The 27789-nt window shown below is 48.8% G+C and overlaps 1 protein-coding gene across 2 annotated transcripts in view; it reads left to right on the top strand.

Annotated features, from left to right (window-relative positions):
- The window catches only part of LOC146019742 (uncharacterized), a 98146-nt gene extending 74563 nt beyond the window's left edge, over positions 1-23583 (top strand). The window contains exon 4 of one of the 2 annotated variants that reach the window (XM_083152269.1): positions 22764-23583. In XM_083152269.1, coding sequence (XP_083008395.1) covers positions 22764-23146 — 383 coding nt within the window. In that variant the 3' untranslated portion in view covers positions 23147-23583. The remainder of the gene's footprint in view (positions 1-22763) is intronic. The other variant, XM_083152268.1, reaches the window with a different exon arrangement.
- Positions 23584-27789: the final 4206 nt, after the last annotated feature.

Here is a 27789-nt window from a genome sequence, read left to right as displayed (position 1 = left end):
GCCGGGGCTGGTTTTAAAAAAATCAGAGAACATTTTTCGTAGGGCTCCGCTGATTTTTTAAAACCAGCCCCAGGCTCCAGGGCCGGGGCTGGTTCCCAAAATACGGGGGACAAAATGAATAGGGGTCCCCTCTATTTTAAGAACCAGCCCCAGGCCAAACCAGCCAGCAGGGTAATGTCACAGCTGGGGTACACTTATTATATAAGGTCCCGCTGCCAAAACATTAACCCTACCGACCAGTCAGCCTGGGCAGGGGTCCTGGGGTAGTGGGGATGGCTGGTAGAGTGGGTTGGTGGCTGTCCAAATGCGTTTCATCCTATAATAGGACTTTTTCAATGGCGACGCCGGGCACCACAAACGCAGCCACCCTATTTAAACAGATATATTTTTCCCCATGCACCCCACCATTGGAAAAAGTCCTATTAGTCAGGTACTTGAGATGCCGCCAGGTCTTAGTGCCTAGCCTGGGAGCAGTTGGCATGGTGTTCTGGTTGCCAGGCAATGGCTGGGACTTGCACTGAGAACCAGCAGCTGTTGGAGGAGGAAGCTGGTGCTAGATCCAGTGGCCCGGCCAGATACCCACCAGAGATGTAAAATTGCCAGGAAATTGGAAATTTGGCGTGGCTTGGTCTAGCATGGAGTAAGCAGCAGGACGCTGCAGCTCCTGATACAACTCCTGCAAAACATCCTTATTCCCCGGTGAGAATCCCCTACCCGATGAAGCCCAAAGGTCGGGTAATCAACTAAAAAAAAAAACTACCTTCGGTAACCGGGGCCGGAGTCACTGTGGTCTTGCATTGGGGCGAGAGGCTGGAGAGGACGCAGCAGTAGTGGAGCGCGAACCTGGCGAACCTGGCGCCCCGGAAGTGAAAAGCCCGGCGTTCTCTGACGCCACGAGGAGACGCCGTGTGAGCTGAGGGGACGGAGCCGGAGGCAGCATACACACCAGCCGAGAGAGCCAGTGCGGGAACCCGGACAGCTGCCGGGGAGACACCGCGAGCACTGAGGAGTGAGCCGGGCTGTGCTGTCTCAACACTGAGACTCAAACTCAGGAGGAAATAGCCGAAGTGGACCGGACTGGTACCCCCTCCCGCTAGAGGTCAGAGAGAGAGAACTGCTGGTTCACGGAGCCGGGGAGAGTCCTTGTGGCCCTCCTGCAGGTTGTGACCTAGCGGCCATCTCTCTAGGGAAGAAAGTAGCAGGAGGCAAGGAATAGTGTGAGGTTAGAGTGTGTTGTCAGTTGCGGAGCCGGGGAGGGGTAAAACCTTCCTGCAGGTTGTGACTGACAGCCTCTCTCCTCAGATACTACTCAGGATTCCATCCTGAAGACCCTACTACGGACACTGTATGGCGATATACTAAAGGAAAAATCCTGAGCAAGATACACCGGCCTGAGGAACACTGCAAAGATATTTGAACACCAGCTAAAAGGCAGCCTGGAGCAGTGAACCACGGATGTAGTGAACCCTGCACAGTGGTGCAAGTAGAATTTTTTACTTGGTGGTACTGATAGCCTCCACCAAAAATGGGCGTGCCCATGTATCATGAGGGGGCATGGTCACACAAAGCTAGAGGAGTGACTAAGGCCCTTATTCTGATCGGTGCGGATATTCCCGAATTCTTACGGTGCGGTCCGCCCGCCACGCTGTTCGGCGGATTTTAAACAAGTTACACATATACTTTAGCATGTTAGAAAAAAACACTGACAACTTTGAACTTTAAATAATGATTTATTACAACAGAACTGTCCGCAACAAAAAAAATCACATTTCCCCATCAATGATTTGGTCCATTAACTCCAACATTTGCCTCATCAGACCTCTCAGTCTAAGGAGGGCCCCACGGCGACCCTCCTCTGCTTGGGCAGGCTCATCTGTGGAGGAAATTCAAAATGAAAAATGACTCATGATATTCATGCATACATTTAACATAGTCAAACCTACATTTTAAACATGCATTCTGAGAGGTGTGTGTGTATATATAGATATAGATATATATATATATATATATATATATATATATATATATATATATATAGATATATCTCTATATATAACTATATATATATATATATATATATATATATATATATATATATATATATATACACACATATCTACCTATATATATATATATGAGACATACACCTATGCATACATACTACATGGAAAGGCTGATTTTGGCCCTCTACCCTTTACTGTGTAGAACACCTCAGTCATACTGCTCCTTCTCAATCCAAACCCACCCATGACTAAGCTCTGAGAAGCATGCCACGCGCTGCACCAATCACAATTCTGCAAACAAAGTTCAGTGTCTGTTATATGATGGAGCCTGGCAGGGGAGTTACACAACTCTCAGGAATGCTCAGTACATTTGTGCAATCAAGCATGGCTTGCCTGCTGATGGTCTGCTCCAGAAATCATTGTCAGAATGACAGTTAGGGGAAGCTGCAGCACTAACCCACTCCCATGCTCAAAAGCATTACTAAGACCAAATCAACACACAATTATGGTGAAAAACATACATGCAGACCGCAGGGGGTGGTTAGCTAGAGGAGGGCCCAGGGGCACTGACCACTTGTTACTCCAGTCTAAGCAACGCCTGGCCATACTCCATTTATGCCATACTGAATCTAGTTTACACAGATCAATCACCAGTAAACTCTACTCACCTATATGAGGCTACAGATTGTATGCAAGCAGCAGGGACATGTAACCCTTACATGAGCAAGTCATCACTTTCTTCCAGGATACAGATTAACTACACAGGTTCAGTGGTACTTAAAATCGACCTGACAGCCATCCGCACAACCTGTGTCGCTAATATGTGTCCAGGATGAAAGGGATGGTTTGGCCACCCTATCTAACCCCAAAGTGTGTCTGTTGCTATCCAGTTTGTTTTATCACTTTATAGTATTGCAAAAAACAATTTAATCACCAGTGCTACAAAGCAAATCGAAGATGACTAAAGGAATAATTAAACTTTATGTATACATACCACTTTCCTCCCCTGTGCCACCTCACAGGCCTCCTCATCCTCCTCTTCAGCTGGTGCCACCTCTTCCACCACCAGCTCCTCCTCCTGCGCCACCACCTCCTCCTCCACAATCTCCTCCTCCTCTGCCACCACCTCCTCCTCCACAATCTCCTCCTCCTCTGGCACCACCTCCTCGGCCATCTCGGCAGTGCCCTCCTCCTGGGCCTGGGACGCCTCTGCCTGCTTCCGTGCCTGTCTTGCTCGATCACGGGCTGTGTTTGGGAAAAGTAAAAAAAGTGGCAATTAGTGGTAATTTGTATTAAGCCTTATCAACCTATAAATGCAAAGGTTATAAGTACAGATAATTGTACAGGCAAACAGCTCCTCAGTGGCCTTTACAAAACACAGCCTGTAACATGGCAGGTATGCTGTGACATTTGGGCCATTGTAAGCATCACAAGCATTAATCCTCCCCAATAACATATTTTATGACCATTACAGGGTGTCAAACAGGAAGTAGCACTCATATATTGTATGCCATGTTTAACTCATGATCAGGCTGGTGACCTTAGTGGATTAAATAATGTTAGGTAAGCAATCATGTCCAAATCCACATTTACTGTTGAAATACTCACATCTAGCAATGCTGGCCCTTATTGATTGAAGCCTCTCTGTCTCCCTGCGCCGGAGGTCGGACCACCGCCGCTCAAGCTGTGCGATGGTCCGCCGCACCTGGGTGCGGGCGTATATCCGGCGGCGGGCCACCGCATAGGCAGAGCTTTTCTGCCTATTAGTTATAAAGGGGCCCGCTCGCCCCAGCCTGGTCTCCATAACGGAGACCAGTGTCCTCAGCTCTGCTGGCGTAAAAGGTGCTGCTCTGCCATAAGCCGCCATCTTAGCAATGGCACAAATCAAACAATCATGTGCTGTCATTGGTTGATCAGAGTGATATTTGGTATTAACTTTATTGTTCATTTTTACACTAACAGCGTGTATGCGCCCGAACAGACGGCTAACCCATTGCATCGCACACCCATCCTGAACAGTGTAAAATAAGATGGAAACACATTATATGTAATCTATAACATTCACCAAACATGGGTATAAGCAACAGGTGGAATAGTCTGCATCACTAGACACTTACACCTAACTCAACAAGGTAGTAAACAGCTAATTTATAATGAAAGCTATGCAGCAGAAACATAGCAAATAGTGGCAGACCTTTTCCCAAAATTAGGCCATACTGCCATGTGTACACTTACCTTCTACTGGCCCCTACTACAGAGGTGGAATGAAAAGTAGCTAGCATCTAACCTGAATTTGGAGTGCTTTCACATGTGATTTGGATGCTAGCACTGATTACTTGTGGTGGACTGGACTGGATTGACATATGGAATGGGTAGTGTCAGTTGTACTACATAGCAAACAAGTGCACAGTACAGAAGTACATTCATATATACATTTCATGTCTGACCTCAGTTGTATTTGGTCATTGGTGTTGGAATCTGCATTTAGCTAATAAATCAGACTTAGGGCGGGATGTATCAACATACATCCCCGCCCTTCGCACGGCAGCCGCCGCGATGCTACCGCATATGTACTAACATATGCGGCCAGCATCGGGCTGCGGTAACGGAGACCCCCGCGATACCTGTTATGTGGGCTGCGGGGGTCTCCGTCACCTCCCGGCGGCTGCCAGCGTCCCCCTGCATCTCCTCCTCCCCCCTGAAGCCGGATGTCCTGCCGGCTGTCACACCAGGGGGAGGAGGAGGTTAAAGGAGGACGGGAGGGGGGGCGGCGCGCGGACGGCGTACGTCGGGCGGCGAAAGAAGCCCATAGGCTTCTATAGGGTATCGCCACCCCCTGGCCTGCGAAAACGGGGCGAACCGGTGATAGTACATAGGAAAATGCGGTAAAACGGGGGTTTTACCGCATTTTCCCTTTAGTACATCCCGCCCTTACTGAGTTTGCCAGGTTTTTTGGAAATATTTTTCAACACCAAGGGGCGGGCCGTATGCGCCGCACGGTTGACGCTGGCGTACGGGGCGCGGCCGTACGGAACGCAGGTTGCAGCTGATTAACGCCAATTACAGAAATAGTATTTAAAGTTGTCCTAGAAAGGCAAACACTTGTTGCAAATATGGCAGGCTCAAACTCAGAGGAAGACCAGGTGGTGCAGAATCTGTTGTCCCGCATGGAGGCCAACACCACCTATGTTCCCCTCAACCCAGAGCACCCAGATGGCCCATCAACATCAGGCCAATCAGCAGCTGGGCCATCCTCAGCATCAGCAGAATCATTGGGAACACAGCAGGTGGCTTCCCAACAGAGTAGCCAGCCCAGCACTTCAGGTACAGCAACCGGTGGCCGTGGCAGTGCCCGTGCCAGGGGCCGTGCCCGTGGCCGCAGTGGGGCAACAGAGGAACCAACCACAAGAAACATGGCATATGAACCGCGGGAGCTTGACATCCTGGTGACCCGGGCACGTGATTTAATTGAGTGCCCAGCGGTGAAGTTGACACACACAAGGAGATGGAAGATCTGGGAGGAGATAACGGAGCATGTTAAGAAGAGGCAAGTACATGTGTGTTGCATTTGAGTAGTACAAGTCCAGTAATGTTAACATTCAATATTAGATGGAGTTGGTCAATGGGTGTTCACGTTGCTTGGAGGCACAGACATGTTGGCCATGACATTGAATTGATAGTTATTGGAGGGTGACTGTTTTTGTATCTTCTAAGGGTTGGTTTGAAAAATGAATATAATGTAAGTTTGTTGTCAGTAGGCACATGTTGTATTATGTTTCAGATTGCAATGGGTGCTACAGCAAACATGAGGAGTTACATGTATTAATATGTACACTTTGATTGCAGGTTAAACGACTTCAAAGGCAACCTCAAGAAGAAATTGACCCAGCGGTGGGAACACAGCCACACCTCTGGGGCTGGCCCCATGCCATCCAAGCTGGAGCTCACCCCCCTGGAAGAGATGGCCCAGTGCTGTATTGCAGTGGAGGAGATCCGGAGGATGAGCACTATAGACAGCGAGTCCCCAGCGGAAGTGATGGCTTCTACGCTTGAAGGTAATTATTTGCCAGGCCATAAGTAGATGTTTAAAATTTGGTATGGAATGTGTGGTAATTGGTAATTTCTTGTTCAACAGCATCCCCACCGCTTGGTCAAGATTCTCTTGAGGAGGTTGTGGAGTCTGTGCCACCTGGCCCCAGTAGCAGGCCCGTGCAGCAGCAGCCGGGATTGTCCGCGGCTGAATTGTCCATGTGGGGCCGTGTGCTGGATAGTATTGTGCAGCAGGGAGAGTCGGCATTCGAGCGGGTGCGTAGGGCCCAGGAGGTGCTGCAGGGTTTGACCACCAGCCAGCAGAGTATTGCTGCGAGCCTGCAGGCTATGAGTGCCAGCCAGCAAGCTATGAGTGCCAGCCACCAAGCTATTGCTGCTAGCCTGCAGGTGCTGGCTGATCAAGCCCTGCGGCAAAATGAACTCCTCCTCCGCCATAATGAACTTATGGTGGAGCTAGTTACCAGCAATAGGGCCCTAATGTCACCCGTTTCGGGTGCATTACCAACATCATCACTCCCTGCTGCCAGAGGGGGAAGATCATCCACCCCCTCACCAGCATGTGCTCCACATGAGCCACCATCTGACTCTGGCCGTGGACGAGGCCGAAGAGCTGCTGCACGTGGCAAGGAGCCTGCCAGGGGCAAACGTGCTCGCAAATGAACTTGTGTCCCCATTAATCTCCACCGTTATGTCTTCCCAAATCTTCCATTGAGCTGTGTGTGTCAGCATCCTGTGTCCAAATCAGTGCCCAGGGTCACCACTTTTGCCCGCGGTTCAAATGTCATGTTTGGTTCCCCTGTTGCCCTGTTTCGGCTACCATTACTGTGTGCTGTACTTGAAGTGTTGGTGCTGTACTTTTGTTGTGAAGCCACCTGATTTGTTCCTAATGATTCTGCTGTGGCTATTTATTCTGTATTATTTCTTTTTAGTCCTGTTATGGTACCTTTTTTTTTTTTTGATGTTTTTGCAATTTGTACCAAAGTTTCTGTAATAAATGTTATTTTGGCCCCCCAAATGTCTGTATTAATTGATACATGCAGAAGTGCCATGTGTATTAGTATTATTAATATTAAGTTGTGTGCATTATTTGCAGTGTAAAAGTGTGTGACAAGTGCAGCATGTAATGTTCCCTTTAAGCTGCAATGCTTCCAATTGTAGCAGTGAGAAGCGTGTAATTAACAAGTAATGGGTAAAGTATGTGATTGTATTGGGTTCAGGTGACATTGGTTGAGGTGCGTCCGTCCTGATTAGGCGTTCCGATTGCCTAGCGCATGACCGAGTGGTGTCCGCAAAGCAAGAGTAACCTTTTGGACACCGCACATTTCTTCCCTTTTTGTTTGCGTGCATTCGGCGTGCTGTCCGAATGCACGCCTACCAAAATATGTGTACTCCCCCGTTTCCGCCCAGTTTAGCCCACTTTGAAACTACGCCCCTGTGTCATTCCGCATGACGCCCATAACACACCCATATTGCCCGAGTGATTGCGGTGCACATTTCTGTACGGTATTCATGAGAACAAGTACGGAGACCATGCGTGGCACATGCGCGTCACGTTCTCCACGCATGCGCAGACGGCTAAAAAACGCCATCCGAAAGAATTTGGGAAAAGTACGCACCGATCAGAATAAGGGCCTAAATGACCATAGTAGCATGGAATCAGGAGACAGGGAATGAGAAACAGGATGACTGGGGGTGGGTTGGCTCTTGATTGGGGGAGAGCCGGGCAGCTTGTGCTTACAATTGTGGAGCCTGCTCTTCATGCTGTCGGCGCTGCTGATGCCTTTCAGTGTGACAGGCTAAATCAGCAGTGTAGCCGTTAGCTGCATACAGCACCAATCATAACGCTGGGTGGGCGTTCTGGGGATGCATTATATTTAGACTTAAAATCAAAACAGAATTGACAGTGGGTCAGGGGGTAAGTGGTACTGCGTACCTGCAACATATTTCTTACAGGTACTCCGTACCACGCCGTACCCCCTTACTTGCAACACTGACCCTGCATAAAGCAAAGCAGAGGACTGAACTGCAAGAGCAGGGTAAGAACTGCAAGAAATTATATTCTGATTTATTTCCTCCTCTATATACTAACCTGGTGTAAAGCTCCCCCTGATTATGAAGACCAAGGTGACTCGCTATATATAAAACCCTAAGTAAAAGGCGAATAAATGGATCTCGGACCCTGCTAACATATAGAGACAAGCAGAACAGTAAATAGATATATATAATCAACTCCCAAAGTGAAATAAAATATCTACTCTCTGAGCCCTGAAAAAAAAAAAAAAAAAAAACATAATCAATATGGGCAAGACAGGTGCCGCAGCAACGGCGGCAGCCGCAAAACTAGAAAAATATGCAAGATCGACACAGTCGACTAGATCCACTGGACACAGTGTGCCTAGCTCGCCGTCCTCACATGCAGACAGCTCGATTAGTGAACCAGCGATCTCTCTACAGCAGATACTGCAAGCTATTTCTGCATCCGAACACAAGGTGATGGAGAAAATTGGCCAAGTTCAGGCTGATGTCTCTCTAATAAGGCATGATTTACAGAAAATACGCGAAAGGGTAGAAGAGACAGAGAAGCGAGTGTCCCAACTGGAAGATGACATCCTACCACTAAAAAAAAAAGGTGGAAGAGTTAACAACGCAAATGACATACACCCAGCTTAAATTGGTAGATACAGAAGGGAGACTACGTCGGAACAACATTCGCATAGCTGGACTGCCAGAGCGTACGGAGGGCACGGACCCAGAGAAATTTGTTGAAGATCTTCTGGTACAGCTATTTACTAGAGACGCATTTACCAAGCAATTTACTGTTGAGAGGGCACACAGAGTGCCAGGGAGGACTCCCAATCCCGGGGCCCCCCCGAGGACTTTAATTGCTAGGCTATTGCACTTCAAGGACCGTGACATTGCACTACAGTCAGCCCGGATAAAGGGACAAATACAACATGATAATCATCAAATATCCCTCTACCCAGACCTGGCCCTCGAAGTGCAAAAGGAGCGGGCAGGTTTCCTACAGGTCAAGAAACAACTGAGAACCCGGGATATAAAATATTCAATGATATACCCTGCCCGGCTGAGAATAGTATATAAAGATGCAACCCATTTCTTTACAAATCCATTGGAAGCGGAAAAATGGGTGCAAAGCCTGGCAGGAACCTCAAAATGAAGTTGACTAGAAGATGTTGATGAAGGGTCTCCTAGGGTAGGGGCGGGGGGGGGGGGGTGGGAAATGTACCCCTGAATTTATTATCCTTCACTCTCTTTTTTTTTCTGATCTCCCTCTTTTTCTCACCAAGGGTAAAATAGGAAAATATCGGAGTATTCTCCAGATGCTAAAATATAGCTAAGGGAGGATATTCCTTTCTTATCCCCAAGGGCGGGTAGGTGTAAATAAGAAGAAAATGGGGTTCAGGTATACCTTGCGAAGGGGAGGTTATACAGGGAGGGCTAGGGAGGGAGGTATGGGTGTGTGTATATGTTGTAAATTTCATGTATGTATAATTTGTTGTGTATCGTATAAGGTCATCCAAACTAAAATAATGCTATGTAAGGCTCAAGGAAATATAAAAAAAAAAAAAAAACTATAACATATATATATAAATGGGGGGTTATTCTATTTTAAGTTGGAATGTAAGAGGCTTAAATAATAACGTCAAAAGGTCCCTTGTTATGACCCAGGCCAAAAAATATGGAGCAGACATAATATGCCTGCTTGAGACACATCTATGTGGCAATAGGACTCTTGCACTGAGAAGACCCTGGATCGGCCATATGTATAGTTCAACGTTTACTCAAAATTCTAGAGGGGTCACGGTGCTTATTAAAAAGACCCTGACATTTCATCTTGAAAAGAGTTGGATAGATCCATGTGGCCGATTCGTGTTTCTCAGAGCGGTTGTCAACTTTAAAGCGCTTCATATCTTGGCAATATATATACCGCCCCCATACAATAATGAAGTCTTTAGACAAGCAGCCCAGTTTATGTCAGAGTCTCCAGACATCCCTGTGATATGTGTAGGGGACTTCAACAATGTCATGTGTAAAAATTTTGATAGGTGGAAAGAGAACGGTAAGCAGTTGGAAATACCGGAAAATGTGCAACCCACTCCATTCTCTAAATTAATAGACGAACTGGGCTTGATAGATATATGGCGTGGTAGAAATATGTGCAAAATGCAGTTCTCATGTCATTCTACCACGCATAATACACTATCCAGAATAGATATGGCATTGGTATCCTCTATGATAGTGCCGGTAGTTACAGAAATAGAATATTTTGCACAGGGAATATCAGATCACTCCCCAGTATTCCTAAGAATAGATACAGGAATGGATAGGGGCAAAGGGGCGTGGAAGCTTAACCCTTTCTGGCTGGATCTGATGGGCACTGGGGATGAAATGGTTGCCGATTGGGCAATGTGTGTCAATGAGAACGCCACATGCCAAAATCCGGCCATAAGGCATGATGCATTTAAAGCTATAATGAGGGGTACATTTATAAAAAGAATAACAGAGATCAAAAGAATGAGCAGAAAAGAGGAACAGGCTCTAGAAAAAAGCTATCGGCAAGCTGAAACTAATTACATCTTATCGGGAACAGCAAACGATAGAATATCTCTGATAGATGTCAGAAGAGAATGGGCCACATACTTATATAATAAATCTAGAAGGAGAATACAATTTGCCAGACATAAACAGTATTTTCAATCAGACATAGGAGGAAGCCAATTGGCATTTATTGCCAAAGACGATAAAATTAGCAACCTAATACCGTGTATCAGAAACAATATGGGGGAAATAAGGTATTCCTCTAGGGATATAGCGGAGGTGTTCAGGGAATACTATCAGAGCCTGTATGAGTCTGGGGAGGCGGTAACTGAGTCAGAGCTTGGGGAATACTTGGACCAAATTGATATGCCATGCTTCTCAAGGGAGGACATGCAAATGTTAGATGCTCCATTTACAGCAGAGGAGGTGGGAAAGGCGGTTGCTGCACTACCGGCCTCCAAAGCACCAGGACGGGATGGAATTCCCACCGAGGTGTATAAAAAATATGGAGATTTCTTCATCCCTTATCTAACTGAGCTGTATAATACTCTTTTGGAGTGGGGCTCACTGCCGCAAACCATGTCAGAGGCAGTTATAGTACTGATCCTCAAAAAAGACAAGGACCCGTTATCCCCAGACTCATACAGGCCTATTTCCTTATTAAATACAGATGCAAAAATACTTGCCAGAGTAATAAACTCCCCATCAGGTATCCCCCAGGTCCACGCTTCCACTCACCCATAACTTAACCTAAACCTTAACCATAACTTATCTAATAAAAAAGACACAGACACAAGTGCTGGCGTTTCAAACATGAATGTCAAATTTATTTGACAATTAAACTAAACTATATATATATAATGGTGGCGGCACCAAAGAACGGTCACTATAGGGAAAGTGGGGTTAAAGATGTTTACCATACACACCATCGCTGGTGATCACTCTCCCCGGTCATCCACTCGTGCTAGTGGAGACCACCCCCCGGGCGGGAGCATGGCCAATGACCCTCGATGTCAGGGGAGAGCGACACCCCACTATCTGCACACACACCTCAAGATCTTACAAGGATGACCGTTCTTTACCGCCGCCGAAGAGAAAAGAAATAGGGAAGGGTGGGTGGGGCTTTTCTGGACAGAGGAAGTTCTTCTGGTATCACATGCCCTTTCTTCCCTGTCTATCTCCTCCCACCGCTTCTGATAGGCCTTGTGCCCATCCTATTAACATGTCAGGTGACCTTCCAGCGTAACCTGGGGAACCCATCAGGGGTTTATGCTCTCTCATTGCTTATTCAGCATTCGTGGTTCTTAAACTCCCCATCAGGTATCCCCCAGGTCCACGCTTCCACTCACCCATAACTTAACCTAAACCTTAACCATAACTTATCTAATAAAAAAGACACAGACACAAGTGCTGGCGTTTCAAACATGAATGTCAAATTTATTTGACAATTAAACTAAACTATATATATATAATGGTGGCGGCACCAAAGAACGGTCACTATAGGGAAAGTGGGGTTAAAGATGTTTACCATACACACCATCGCTGGTGATCACTCTCCCCTGTCATCCACTCGTGCTAGTGGAGACCACCCCCCGGGCGGGAGCATGGCCAATGACCCTCGATGTCAGGGGAGAGCGACACCCCACTATCTGCACACACACCTCAAGATCTTACAAGGATGACCGTTCTTTACCGCCAAAGCTAGGCCCTAAGCCGCAGCACCGCCACCAAGTAAGAAAACGCTCAGCACTGTGCATCTAACCAACTAAATACATCGCCCAGAAACAGAGCCACGCCCTCCGGGCTCAGATGTACGCCATCGCTTCTATACAGCGCACTCCGCTGAAAGCTGATGGTGTCATGGCGAATAACACCCCCGCCACTGGTCAGCAGATACCTCTCAACTGCAGCGTTCACCGTCTTCCGTGAACGCTCCAGGCGGGGGCAGGACACAGCATTCCTCCACACAATCCTGGAGATAATGGAGGACCACACTAACCTGCATGTCGGTAAGTACCGCGAAATAAAATAGAGGTCCCGAACAATCACTGAGCGTAGCTCAAGAGCGGTTACCCGCCCCAGGTCATTGCCACCCAGATGAAATATGATGACCTTCGGGACCCCAAAATTTCGCAGGGCTCGAATCAGCCCCGCCTGCAGTCCTCCCCACAGCATACCTCTCTCACCCAGCCACCTAACCTCCCCAGCTCGACCAAACACACTTAAATCAGAGGCGATGTTAGCCCTGGAAGCCCAATAGACAAAGGAATGTCCAATCATCCATATGGACTTAACGTCCTGTCGACCTGAAATATTTATAGAGAGGTTAGGAGGATGTCGACAAAGTTGCATGCCATGCATTCACCACACTTGTTAGGAGAGAGGAATAAGAAAAACCCTGGCCGACCAGCTCTTGAGGCACAAAACACACCGTCTGGAGTAAACTAACAAGTACGCCATGCCAGATTGTAATTATAGCCGAATTGTGCCCCCAGACGGATGTGAAAACACACCTCAAGGCCCCCACTGGAAGTTGGCGAGCGCTTATGCGTCCAGTTGACCAAGGTTGAAAGTGACAGACAAGGCTGGCCGAATGTACCTCCGGAATGCTGCCGAGCGCCATCGGCCCAGAGATTGAATCTCTGCGTCGGAGCGGCCCTCCGCAGCCGCCGAGGTAGCAGCCCCAATCCTAAAGGAATGAGACCCAAATTCCTTAGGATCGAGACCCGTGGCCTCCAGCGCCTGTCCCAATATGTGACCAAATTGTATCTGGTGAGCGGTGACCCATCCTCATGCATCAGCCATGCGCCAGGGAGGTCCGGGCGCACCTGGGCGAAGGCCGAGACCAACGTCACAGGGCACGCCCTTTCCACCGTGCACGGGAGCAAGGACAGCCACCGCCCCCTCCCAGCCTGGTCCGTCTTGGAACGTCGCAGGTGACATAGCACCGAATCGGTTTGGACCACCAGATCGTCCACAGTCAAAGGTGAGGGCGCCCGTTTTGACGGGGCCACCAGTTCCCCAATCCTGAAGGCCCCGTGATACGCCATTACGAACGCCGTGCGGAACAGCAGGACCTCATAATCAGGCCAGCAAATGTCCACCAGGGCGTCCAGCAGTGCTGGAAGTAACGACATATCAATAGGGCGCCTGCAGTCCGGGAGAACGGGCGTATCCCTCCGCCAACCCCGTAACGCTCTGGACACCACGAATGACCGCGACGGTTCCGCCCTACCCTGCAGTGAGGAGAAAAAAGACACCCCTGCCAAAGTCCTGCGCACGGAGGCGACAGAGCGACCAGAGGAGTATGCACTCCAAACAAAAGCCACCATGGCTGCCTCAGGTGTCTTACCTGCTTGCGATGCGGACATTCGGAACTGCTCCCACTCCTGCCATCCTGCTTGATAGCAATGGAGCGTCCGTGGTGCTATAGCCCGCATGGCTAGCCCCTCCACTCCGGCCTGATCATCTGCCAAATATAAGAGGGACAGCGTTCACCAACAAGATCTGCATCAGGTGCCAAGGCCCGGAACTTAACCCAGTCAGCCCTGGACAATGCGTCTGCCACGGAGTTCTCTACACCGGGTACATGCTGTGCTACAAATTGGATGTTAAACAGCAGGCACTTTAGCACTAGACGCGCAAGAAGGCGAACAACCGGCATGGATGCTGAGCCCTGCCTGTTCACTGCGTGCACCACTCCCAAGTTGTCACACCAAAATATTATACTAGAGTCGCGGAGCCGCTCTGCCCACAGTTCCAGTGCGACTACAATGGGAAACAGCTCAAGGAGCAACAGATTTTTGTGAGGCCTTCTGACACCCACTCGACGGGCCATGGAGCGGCACACCATGAACCGTGCAAGAAGGCTCCAAAACCCACCCCGCCTGCAGCATCGGTATACAGTTGCAACTGCGCATTGGTGCGGGGGGTAGCTGGCCAAATAAGGACCCCATTAAACTGCTCCAGGAAGGCAAGCCAAATGCGCAAATCCCTCTTTATCTCTGCCGACAGGCGCACGTAATGGAGGGGGTGCTTGATACCTGCCATGGACCTCTCCAGCTTCCTACAAAACACCCTACCCATGGGTATCACCCTACAGGCAAAGTGCAGAAGCCCTAGGAGCGACTGGAGCTGGCGCAACTGGAGTTTTCCCGTGGCCAAAGCCAGGCTAACCGCCCTTTGAAGTCTAGCCAGTTTGTCAAGGGGAAGGCGACAGCAGGCTGCCACGGTGTCGATTTCGATGCCCAAGAAGGACAGGCACGATACCGGCCCCTCCGTCTTGTCCACCGCTATGGGAACCCCGAAGTGTTGAAAAAGGTCCTGCAGGTATGACAGGACAAAACCGCACCGCTGGGATCCCGCGGGGCCCACGCACAGGAAATCATCCAAGTAGTGGGCCACGCCTGACTCGCCTGAGCCTGTCACTACGCACCAGTGCAAAAAACTGCTAAAGCGCTCGAAGTATGCGCAAGAAATCGAGCAGCCCATAGGCAAGCACCTGTCCACGTAGAAGCCCGTGGGGAGGCGAAAGCCCATGAACCGAAACGATTCCGGGTGCAGCGGGAGAAGGCGGAAAGCCGATTCAATGTCCACTTTCGCCATCAGAGCCCCGAGGCCATGGCCGCGCACTATATCCAGCGCCTGCTCGAACGACTGATACCGCACGCGGCACAAGTCCTCGGGGATGGCATCGTTAACCGAGGTGCCCGGGGGGTGTGACAAGTGTTGGATAAGCCGGAACTTGCCACTGACCTTTTTGGGGACCACCCCCACTGGGGATAGCACTAAGTTCTCGATAGGTGGTGACGGGAACGGACCCACCATTCTCCCCAAACTCACTTCCTTGGCCACCTTGTCTAAAACCACCCCGGGCATCTGGATTGCGGATTTTAAATTCCTAGGGGCGTGGGCTATGATGTTCCCCTGTATAGGGAGGCGGAAGCCCAGGCGAAACCCGGACTCTAGGAACTCAGCCTCCCCCCTACGCGGGTACCTACTCAGCCAGCTGGCCAAGCGGTCAACCCGCACAGGAGAAGGGGCCTTAGTGAGGTGCACCCCCGGCTGCTGTAGCCTGGGTGGCCCCTCCCTGCTTTCCTTTCCTGCAATCTTTGAAAGGATGATTGCCCCAGCATTTTGAGCAAGCGTGCTTGAACTTGCAGGTAGCCCCGAGGGAGCAGCCAGCTCCGTTAAAGGCGAAGCAACGCCCTGCTGGGGTTCCCCCCGCCCTCCCGCGAAAGGGGGGCTGGGGTTTGCGTGGGGCAGGGGCGGAGACCTGTGTGGGTACCAGAGCGGAAGAGGGCTTCGGCCCCATCCAGATCTCCACGTCCTTACACCCAAATGCCATGATGTGCAATCCTGACTGCTTGCGCCGGAAGTTCTCATCATAGGAGCGCCATGATGAGTCGGCCTCGGAAAGGAACATTCCATGAATCATGTGCATGTAGCGCACCATATTCATGTGTTCCTGCGGTCTCGTTTCTAGGTAACAAGCCGCGAACATAAACATACCCGCCTGCCACCGGTGGTATGTGCAGAAAGCCTCCTCCCCGATGCCGCCGCGCCTTTTGGCTGCGCGATATTCTTTCTCGGCCTGGGCCGTCATGGAAAAGAAACTAACGTACTTTCCTTCATTTATTCTTTCTTGCACGCTGCGCCGTAAACCCCTCAGGACAGCAGTATTCTCGCATTGAACCACTTGACCCCTAGGAAAAAGTGGAGACCCTGAGCTACCGCTAGAACTGGAGTGTCGGCGACGTCGGTGTCTACGTCTCCTGCGTGATCTCCGGCCTCCTTCCCCCTCGGACGTTCCCGAGTCGGATCCGTCCGAGGATGAAGTATGCGCCCTGCGCCTACGCCGCTTACGCTTAGTAGCTGACCCACCTGAAGTGCCTCCCGCTGGCACTAGGCTCATCTGGGCGGCAGGATCCACCGTTCCCACTGGAGGAGTCCCGGACGCGACGACCTCCATGGCTGTGAGGGGCGTAGAACCCCGGGCAGACGTGGAAGGACCCGCCACCACTGGTTGAGGAGGGTTAGATGTACTGGAAGAGGCAATAGCGGGCTGACTGGGAGCGGGGTTCTGACCCCCTTGAGGGTTAACCTGGCTCATCAAACTGGACAGCAGTGTCAAAAACTGCTGTGCCCCCCCATCCCCAGCGGGTGAGGGGGTAGTGGCTGCTGGCACCACCGCCGTAGGGGCTGGTGCGGATGTAGACCGCAGGGGGAACAGCCTGGCCCGCCTAAGCAGATGCCTGCTGGCCACATGTAAAGGGGACATACCCCTGGGTGTCCTGGGGACAGTATCTATAGACCCAGCCAGGCCTGACCGCCCACTGTTGATGGCACCCTGTGCCAACTCCGTCCCCCTGGCCCTGCCCCGGCCCCTGCTCTGCCTGGGAGCATGCCTTGAGGGGGTCCCAGAGGGGGTACCCCTCCGTTGATTCTGGTGACCCCGCACGGGGGTGTCTGAGGGTGGCATGTCTTGCTGGGTAACAGCACCCCTACCCCTGGGGACCTGACTGGCACTCCTACCCCGTCTGCCTTGACCCCGCGACCCCCCAGCGCGAGTCCGGCTGGAAGGCCGCAATGTGGCACCGCCGGTGGTATTTCCAGCTCCGTGACCAGTGTCCACCGGGGTGCGGGGGCCTAACCCGCGACCTCTATTCATTGAGCCACGGGCTCTACCCGTGCCCGACCCCCCAGAGTTGCCACGAGGCGCCGCGTGCCTACCGCGGCTCATGCCTCTGTTATGGGTGCCCCCGGGTGCTACATCAGGTGCCGCGGGGCGGCGGGGGCCTAGTCCGCCTCCCCGAGTCAAAGCGCCGCGGGCTCTACCCCTGCCCGACCCCCCCGCTGGATTGGAGGAAGCCGCGCGGCCGTCCCGGCCTAACCGCGGCTCGCGCGAAGCCCGGCGCCTGGCCGCGTCATCGGCCGGCGCCGCGGCCGTCGCGTCTGCATACGCGGCCGGCTCGGGAGCCGCAGGGCCGCGGCGAGCACGCCGCCGGTCCCCACTGGAACCACCAGGGATGCTGCCGCTAGACCCCGCAGCCCCCCCAGCCAGGTAGGAGCCGTCGGACAGGCGGGCGGGCGGGCGTGAGACCCTACGTGGACGGGGCATGGCAGCAAAGAGGGGGGCGCTACGCAGGGGACAGATGTTGTTTGGAAAGAAAAGTAAGAGAGAGGACAGGAAAAAGGTCTGAGAAGGAGATTGAGGGTGAAATAAATGGACAGCGTTAGATTTTGTGCAAAGCACGTGTACTACCCAGTCAGCTGCAGAACAGGTCTTGCCTTCTCAGCAGCTTTTCTGGACAGAGGAAGTTCTTCTGGTATCACATGCCCTTTCTTCCCTGTCTATCTCCTCCCACCGCTTCTGATAGGCCTTGTGCCCATCCTATTAACATGTCAGGTGACCTTCCAGCGTAACCTGGGGAACCCATCAGGGGTTTATGCTCTCTCATTGCTTATTCAGCATTCGTGGTTCTTAGCTACCAGATTGAGTCGTATAATAACAACTGTAATCCATCCAGATCAGACTGGATTTATTCCAGAAAGATCTACAACCCAAAATCTGAGACGATTATTTTGCCATTTGCAGAGGGAACGGGATCTGCAGTCCGAGGCCTTGGTTGTATCTTTGGATGCAGCCAAGGCCTTTGATACTGTAGAATGGAATTATTTATGGGCAATACTGCGAAAATTTGCATGCGGTTCACAATTTATTAAGTGGATAAAATTGCTTTATGCACAGCCAACTGCAATGATAACAGCAAACGGATATATATCAACTTCAATTAAATTAAATAGAGGCACCAGACAGGGCTGCCCCCTGTCCCCTATGTTATTCTCTATGGCAATCGAACCATTAGCCTGCATTATACGGGCACACCCAAATATTAGAGGAATACAAATAGGAGGGATAGAGGATGTCGTCGCATTATATGCAGACGACATGCTCTTGTTCCTGAGAGACTCGGGTAACTCGCTAGAGACCATGCTTGATGTAGTAAAAGGATTCGGTAATTACTCCGGACTTCGTATAAACTGGAGTAAGTCCAGCATACTCCCAATATCAGGGAATATTCCCCATATAAAGCAAATTGAATCCCCCCTAAAATGGACTCTTAAGTTTAAATATTTGGGTATTTGGATAACTCCGTATGTAAAAGATTATGTGGAATTGAATGTGGAACCTGTCACAATAAATTTTAAGGAGCGACAGCATATCTGGAAAAAATTGCCAATAGCAGTTACAGGGCGAATAAACATGTTCAAAATGATAGTTCAACCCAAATACCTTTATGTCTGGCAAAATTCACCAATCTATATTCCAAAGTATGTATTTACAGCCATAGAAAAAATATTATCTTCTTTTATCTGGAAAGATAAATCCCCGCGAATAGCAATAAAGACATTATATAATAGAAAAGAACTAGGTGGACTGGCACTACCGAATCTAAGGAACTATTACATCTCCTCCCAGTTAACACACCTTGAAACATGGGTTAAAAATACAATGGAGAAAACAATGCAAGCATATTATGAAGAACAAATAGATAAGGGGCACTCTCCTCTGTTGTTTTTGTTGTCAGGGATATCTGCAGCCGGATTGCCGCATATACTCAGACAGGCACTGATGATATGGAGGCTAGCGCATAAAATATGGAAATGGTCCGAAATAGAAACTGATTCACCTTTGTGGAATAATAAAAAATATATAGAGCTAGATAAATTGTCAGATGACAATATATGGCAAAGAAAAAACATCATCAGTATCGGACAGTTATACTCGAGTGGAGTTTTCAAATCATTTAGACAATTGCAAGTAGAGTACAATATTGCAAACGCAGATTTTTTTTAGGTACCTACAGTTGAGGCATGCAATACAATGTCAATTTAAGGGCCTCAAATTAGTGATTATTCCATCTCCTGTAAAATTAATGCTCCAAAAACAGAGTAATAAGGGGAAAATTTCCAGAGTATATGCGGCAATAGGTAATGCTCAATTTCCCACTCAACTGGAACAACTAAGAGTAAAATGGGAGATAGAACTGGGACCACTGGGAGATGAGACATGGAGGGTAGTGCTAAGATCTATAAAACATGCGACATCCAGTATTAGGTACCAACAAATACACTATTTCATACTTCATAGAATTTATCGGACACCAATGGGGATGCATCGAGCGGGGTTGAGGGGAGACACGAGATGCCCAAAATGTGCAATGGAGGAAGCGGGATTCCTGCACCTGCTTTGGGAATGCCCGGGGATAAATGCGTTCTGGAAGGCAGTATGGGAGGATATTAAAGCCACAGTCCCGCTACTAGCCGAATTTGGACCCAGAGCTTGCATTCTCTGTATAGAAATAGAAGGTGACCACTCACCATTATTAAATCAATATGTGTTAAGTTTGGTTACTATGGCAAAGGTGATGATAGCACGGTTGTGGTTCTCACCTAGGTTGCCTGAAATTATGAAATGGAGAGCACTTGTGGGGGAATTGATTAAACATGAGAGATTTATGTACAATGTAAGAAATAGCATAAGTAAATTTCACAGCAAATGGGGTAGATGGTACAACTCCCCTAATGTCAGATTAAATGAGGAGTTATCTCTGACTGAGGTAATATAGAGAAGTATATATGACAATTAAAGACACGACACAGGGGGATATTGAATAAATATATATGTGCACGAATATAAATATACACTGATGTACATAGAAATCAGAATTAAGCTACATATTTCTAAAAAAATACACTGGTTAATATAATAAAAAAAAAAAAAAATTATATCTTTAAAGCACAGTCACTTTAATAATATTACACTTAAAATGTAAAATAGGGATTCTACAATAATGAAGAAATGTATAAAAGAAGGCACGTGTAAAGTACACAAAAGCACTAAAAAAAAAAAAAAAAAATCTATGAAAATATATAAGGAATTAAGTAGGACTTCGATAAACGCTGTGCAAACATATGGTATTGTAATTAAATCTCCAAGACAATCAATAGTATATGAAAAAAAAAAAAAAAAAGAGAAAATAAATAAATAATAAGAATAAAAGCAATAATAATAACAGTTTGTATGCATATGATGACCTGTATGTATATGTATGTATGTTAAGTATTGTAAGATGTTAGGAATGTATTTATGTATGTAGGTCCTTGTCTTTTTTTATTATATTGTATGTAAATGTTTATAAAATGAAATAAAGAGTATTGAATTTAAAAAAAAATTGCCAGGAAAACCCGTCACAAAATCTCCACATCTGTGTGGCCCATCAAAAAGAGAGGACTCCCTCAAATGGATGCAAGGTGTTAATCCAGAGATGGCTAGCCTTCATTGGCTGTCTTTGCACCGATGGATCGCACATGCGCAGTCATAGAATCATAGAAACATAGAATGTGACGTCAGAGAAGAACCGCTTGGCCCATCTAGTCTGCCCCCTTTTAATCCGTTAATCATCAGGGCTGCAAATTTTCAGCCCTTCGTTCTGATCTGAATAGGGCCCATAGTGCAGCCACAATACTCAATTAGGTTGGGTTCTCGGAGACGACCCTTCTGTATCTTACAATATGGTAGCACTTATTAATAGCCTCATGGCCATTATCTATACACCTTACCCCATGATACAGGCAGTACATACACATATTTACTTATCCTCCTCATGTTCTCGCTAATAATTTGTGTGCCCTCCATCCAATAAGCTGTTAGCCCTCTCCCCCACCCACCCTCCCTTCTCCCCCCTCCCTGCCATCTCCTCCCCCTCCATGTTTCATACCTAGGAGCTCAATGCCTTGGTGAGAAAGTGGGCCAACCATGTTCATTATTCCGGCTTGTAGAGAGATGGGATTCAAATAAATTATCAACAGGTTCTATGTCCTAATGCCCATTGCACATAAAGCCGCACGCCATAATGCCCATTACATATTGTACTACACGCCGTGATGCCAATTACACATTTTGCCACACACCATGATGCCCATTACATATTTGAAACATGTGCCACTTACCTACATGCTCATTGCTAGGGGGGTTTTGCTCTATGCCAGGGGCTTCATGCTGGATGCCAGGGGCTTCATGCTGAATACCAAAGGGGCTTCATACTCATTGCAAAGGGGAATACATGCTGGTTGCCAGGGGCATAACTAGAACTTGTTGGGCCCCATAGAAAACATTTTGGAAGGCCCCTCTCAGGGAGGGAGAGAGAGTGTCTGTCAGAGAGAGAGCATTTTGGAGAGTGTCACAGAGAGGCTCTACCTGTTCAGTGGTAAATACAGGCATCTGTCCCAGTGCCAGGGATTCCAAAAGTGAGAGCGCCCACCCTGCTGCATGGGTTCTCCGTCATCCGCCGGGTCCACACTCCACACCTCAGCGCTTGGCACGGAGGAGGAGACTGCAGGGATGACTGCCACCATGGAGTGCGCGGCTAATAGAGAGAAGTGCTGTAAGCAGCTGTGACAGCCGGGCAGAGAGCTGCGTGCTGCCCTGCTGTATACTGGAAGCAGGTCCGTGGCTATTTTGAATTCTCCTCCTGGACCGCGAGACAGTAGGAGCTCACGGTTGGCATCCAATAAGCAACCCCCACTGCCGCTCCTTATTGGCTGCTGGAGCCCGGGCTCCTATTGGCTCGCGGTCCAGCAGTAGCATTCAAAATAACCACGGATGGCGGTGGACCTGCTTTCCGTATACAGCCGGGCAGCACACAGCTCTCTGCCCGGCTGTCACAGCTGCTTCAAGTACCTTGTGAGCGTCCGCGGCGCTTCTTAGTCATCTGTTCTACAGAACCGATCGTATATTAGATATGGGTTCTGCAGAACCTGTGCAAACCATTTGAATCCCACCTCTGGGCTTGTCCCTGCGATTTTGGTGTGAAGGTGCTATTACACTTCCATAGGGCTGATGCAAGGTATAACAGCACCCTACACAAAGCTTCAGCATGCTACTCTCACCACCACCCACACCCTAATACTGACAACAAGGATGCCTCTCTCTCTCTACCTGATGGAAGAACCGGCTCTGTACATTCAGCTTCTCCCTTCATAATTACCAATCACAGTAATGACATATAACACCACCCTATTAGGGTCTTATTGCACATGCAATGCATGTCTATGGAGACACTGTAACATGTATCTCTTCCCCAGGAGTTGCCCCCATCATTGTCCTCACCAAAAGATCCAGCGGAGATTACATGGAGATGGAGAATCAGTTTATGCTTCTAGGGGCTGAGACTGTGATATCCACGGAGAACTACACCCAGGAGGACAGTATAAAAACACTGGAAAGATCCACAGACTTCCTGATGTTCATCAATGCTGCCATAAAACTGGTAGAATTCCGTATGGAACAGATAAGGAACCCGCGGGAAGAGCGACGGCAGCGGAAGATATTCCTGCTGGATTACATACATGAGGCTGATAAGAAGCAGGGGGAAGAGAGAAGAGAGATTGAGAGGCGTCAGGAAGAGGCAAATAATATAAAGCAAAGTTGGCGATATTTCTTATTCACTAGATTTTATTCCAAATAGACAAGTCAGATGTATGCAGGCGCCGATGTTATTACATGGGAAATGTCACCTAAAGTAGTTTTAATTCTCTTGGGGCAATAATTTCACAGCCTCCACTTACTGTGCCCATGGATAATATGTTAATAGGTGGCACCACTTTCTATAAAGCAAATGCCCCCCTTATCTTAATTGGGTACTTCTCTCTCTCTCTCATGGATGGCCATGTGCTCCTCACTGAGTTCCAGTTACCGCTTATTAACAAATCAAATCTTATAAATGGGATTAAATTGCATTGTTTATGTACTGTACCTGAGAATTGCCAGTGTCCATATACTATAAATAAAGAATACATTGTATAGAATTGTGTACAACCTCTGACCAGTTTCCTGCAGATACCCTTACGGGGCGACCAAAGATGTCATGAGTCCCCGAGGAGCAATGACATCCAAAGTCATAATCCATTTGGTTTCCAGCTGAATCAATTTCAGAGTAGTGGTGGAACGGTGTTTATGATGCAGATCTAATCAAGTTGAGGGGATGTTTATGTTCCAAAAAACTCAGAACTGCCTGTAGTTAGAGCTTTGTGAATAGCCGACCGATGAGCTGTCATCCTTTCTTTGAATTTGCAGTCCATCTTGCCAATGTAGACAAGTCCACATGGGCATATTATTTGATAAATGAAGTGCTGTCGCAGCTGAATCTGTGGTGTATGGATTATTTTTTCCCAGAATGGGGATGATGGAAGGTATCGCCAGGTAGCAGAAATTGGCAAGTATTGCAGCCACATTTGCTGCACGCCATTTTGAGCTGTTTTGAGAATATGCCAACTGGTGCAGCAGTTTTGTATTTGCTCATGTCAGTTTAACCAAAATATCCTTTAGATTTCGGCCACGGGTGTAGCCAGACATAATTTGTACATCTTTCAGGCCTAAGGCCGGATCAGAATTAATGATTGGCCAATAGTTTTTGGTTATGGTATTGATGTCAGGAAATTTAACATTATGGGGGGAAATTTACCAATATGAAAAACCTAGGGCGAAATGTAATATGGTGCGATTTTTTAGACATGTGCGATTTTTGGTCAAAAACGGCCGAAATCGCACATTTTCCGAAAATCGCACATTTAATAGGTTAAAAATCGCGGTAAAAAGCGCACTTTTTACCGCGAAATCGCACATTTTAAAGATGCGATTTTCAGTCACACTGAAAATCGCATCCAGATGTTTTCCCATTGTAAACTATAGAACTCGCATATGTAATAGGATGCGAGTTCTAAAGTCGCATATGGGAGCTTACCAAAAAACGCAAAAAAAATAGACCAGCTTCTTGCTGGCGATTTTTACAGAACCATGCACAAATCTGTGTGATCTGTGCATGGTTCTGTCCAAAAAAAGGCTAAAAGTTAAAGTAAAAAAAAAAACGGCGTGGGGTCCCCCCTCCAGAGCATAACCAGCCCCGGGCTGAAAGAGCCGGTCCTGGTTTCATAAAATCACAGGAACAAACAAGTTGGGGTTCCGTGCATTTTATAAAACCAGCACCAGGCTCAAGGGCCGATCCTGGTTCCCAAAATACGGGGGACAAAATGACTAGGGGTCCCCCGTATTTCAAGAACCAGCACCGGGCCCAACCAGCCAGCAGGGTAATGCCACAGCCGGGGGGAGACTTTTTATACAAGTCCCCCCGGCCAAAGCATTCAGCCCTCTGACCGGTCAGCATGGGCAGGGGTCCTGGGGGAGTGGAGACCCCCCCAAAGAAGGGGTCCCCCCCCTCCAGAACTTACCAGCCCATGCTGAAGCCCGGGGCTGTCCTCGATGCCCCTGGGCTGTGGGCATCGAGCTGATTAATTGTGTAAAAAAATAGAGAAATTCCTATTGTGTATTGCTGTGGAACTATGAGTCCCAGCAAGCCTGCACCACATGCAGGGACTTGGAGAACCACAAGTCCCAGCATGTGGGGCAATAAAGGGCCCGCTGGGACTAGTAGTCCCACAGTACTACAAATAGTTAAAAAAGTACACAAACACACTGACAGTACAACTTTAATACACACCAAGCCCATTCATCCATACTCACCTATGTTGCCACGAAGCTTCGGTCCCCTTGTCCAGTAGAATCCAGAGGGGAGGCTGTGGAGAGAAATCATACTCACCACAGACGTCTTCAGCGCTTCTCCGGGTGCCCAGCAGCATTCTTCCCACGATCACTGTCCTCCGGTGTTCTGTTTACATCTGAGGCTCCGCCCCCCGACCGGGACTTAGGCCCGCCCATCAGCCAATCATGGTCCTTGAAAACCGGCATGCCGGGTCATGATTGGCTGATGGGCGGGCCTAAATCCCGGTCAGGGGGCGGAGCCTCAGATGTAAACAGAACACCGGAGGACAGTGATCGTGGGAAGAATGCTGCTGGGCACCCGGAGAAGCGCTGAAGACGTCTGTGGTGAGTATGATTTCTCTCCACAGCCTCCCCTCTGGATTCTACTGGACAAGGGGACCGAAGCTTCGTGGCAACATAGGTGAGTATGGATGAATGGGCTTGGTGTGTATTAAAGTTGTACTGTCAGTGTGTTTGTGTACTTTTTTAACTATTTGTAGTACTGTGGGACTACTAGTCCCAGCGGGCCCTTTATTGCCCCACATGCTGGGACTTGTGGTTCTCCAAGTCCCTGCATGTGGTGCAGGCTTGCTGGGACTCATAGTTCCACAGCAATACACAATAGGAATTTCTCTTTTTTTACACAATTAATCAGCTCGATGCCCACCGCCCAGGGGCATCGAGGACAGCCCCGGGCTTCAGCATGGGCTGGTAAGTTCTGGAGGGGGGGGACCCCTTCTTTGGGGGGGTCCCCACTCCCCCAGGACCCCTGCCCATGCTGACCGGTCAGAGGGCTAAATGCTTTGGCCGGGGGGACTTGTATAAAAAGTCTCCCCCCGGCTGTGGCATTACCCTGCTGGCTGGTTGGGCCCGGTGCTGGTTCTTGAAATACGGGGGACCCCTAGTCATTTTGTCCCCCGTATTTTGGGAACCAGGACCGGCCCTTGAGCCTGGTGCTGGTTTTATAAAATGCACGGAACCCCAACTTGTTTGTTCCTGTGATTTTATGAAACCAGGACCGGCTCTTTCAGCCCGGGGCTGGTTATGCTCTGGAGGGGGGACCCCACGCCGTTTTTTTTTTTATTTTATTTTTTTACCCAAAATCGCATATATGAAAATGCGCACATTTTCATGACTGAAAATGCGCACATTTTCATGACTGAAAAGCGCCCGAAATCGCGGCAAATCACATTTTTTGCCGCTAATTCGCATCTCATTACATATGCGAATTCGCGGCAAAAAACGCGATTTTTAAAGGTGCGATTTCTGGCGAGTTTGGAACTCGTCCAAAAATCACACCCTATTACATTTCGCCCCTAGTTTTTCGTATTGGTATTTCCCCTCCGACTGCATACGACTGTTTAAGTCGTATGCAAACTCGTGTTCCGGAGGGTCAGTTACAAAGCAGTCAGATACGACTGCTTTGTAACCCTCCGATGGTGTAACAATTCGTATTAGCGGCCGTATAGGACTTACCTGACCAGGCTGAAGCCTGGTACTGTCCCCGATGCCCCTGGGCGGTGGGCATCGGGCTGATAAATGGTGTAAAAATAAGGATAAACTATTGTTTTTTACTGTGGCACTACAAGTGCCAGCAAGCCTCCCCAGCAAGCTGGGACTTGGAGAACCACAAGTCCCAGACTGCTGGGCATTAAAGGGCCCGCTGGCACTTGTAGTTCCACAGTTCAAAAAATAGTGCACAAAACACACTGACACACTTTTAAAATAAAACTTTAATACATACAAAGCCCACACATACTAATACTTACCTATCTTCTTTCCGTAGGTAGCCCTGGTCCTGTGTCGTCGTCTTCTGGTCCTGTGTCGTCTTCTGCCTCCATGTCGACCGTCGCTGTCGCCATCCGGATCCGACGAAATCCATTTGGGAAGCTGTGGAAGGAAACCATACTCACCTGTCCCAGCGCGACGTAGTCCAGGTAAGTGTCTTGGCAAAAAAAAAAAACGAACACCCCGAAACCAGCCGGACACGGAGACGCACGGTACTGTGTGTACATCATGCGGCTCCGCCTCCCGAATGCCGCTATTGGCCGCCTTGCGGCCTAGCGGCTCCTGATTGGCCGCTAGGCCGCAAGGCGGCCAATAGCGGCATTCGGGAGGCGGAGCCGCACGATGTAAACAAACACCGTGCGGCTCCCTGCTGTCCGGCTGGATTCGGGGTGTTCGGTTTGTTTTTTTGCCAAGACACTTACCTGGACTACGTCGCGCTGGGACAGGTGAGTATGGTTTCCTTCCACAGCTTCCCAAATGGATTTCGTCGGATCCGGACGGCGACAGCGACGGTAGACATGGAGGCAGAAGACAACACAGGACCAGAAGACGACGACACAGGACCAGGGCTACCTACGGAAAGAAGATAGGTAAGTATTAGTATGTGTGGGCTTTGTATGTATTAAAGTTTTATTTTAAAAGTGTGTCAGTGTGTTTTGTGCACTATTTTTTTAACTGTGGAACTACAAGTGCCAGCGGGCCCTTTAATGCCCAGCAGGCTGGGACTTGTGGTTCTCCAAGTCCCAGCTTGCTGGGGAGGCTTGCTGGCACTTGTAGTGCCACAGT

Source organism: Crinia signifera, chromosome 7 (genome assembly GCF_055691185.1).
Source record: "Crinia signifera chromosome 7, ASM5569118v1, whole genome shotgun sequence".
Taxonomy (NCBI): Eukaryota; Metazoa; Chordata; class Amphibia; order Anura; family Myobatrachidae; genus Crinia; species Crinia signifera.
This window is presented reverse-complemented; position numbering and strand designations above follow the sequence as displayed.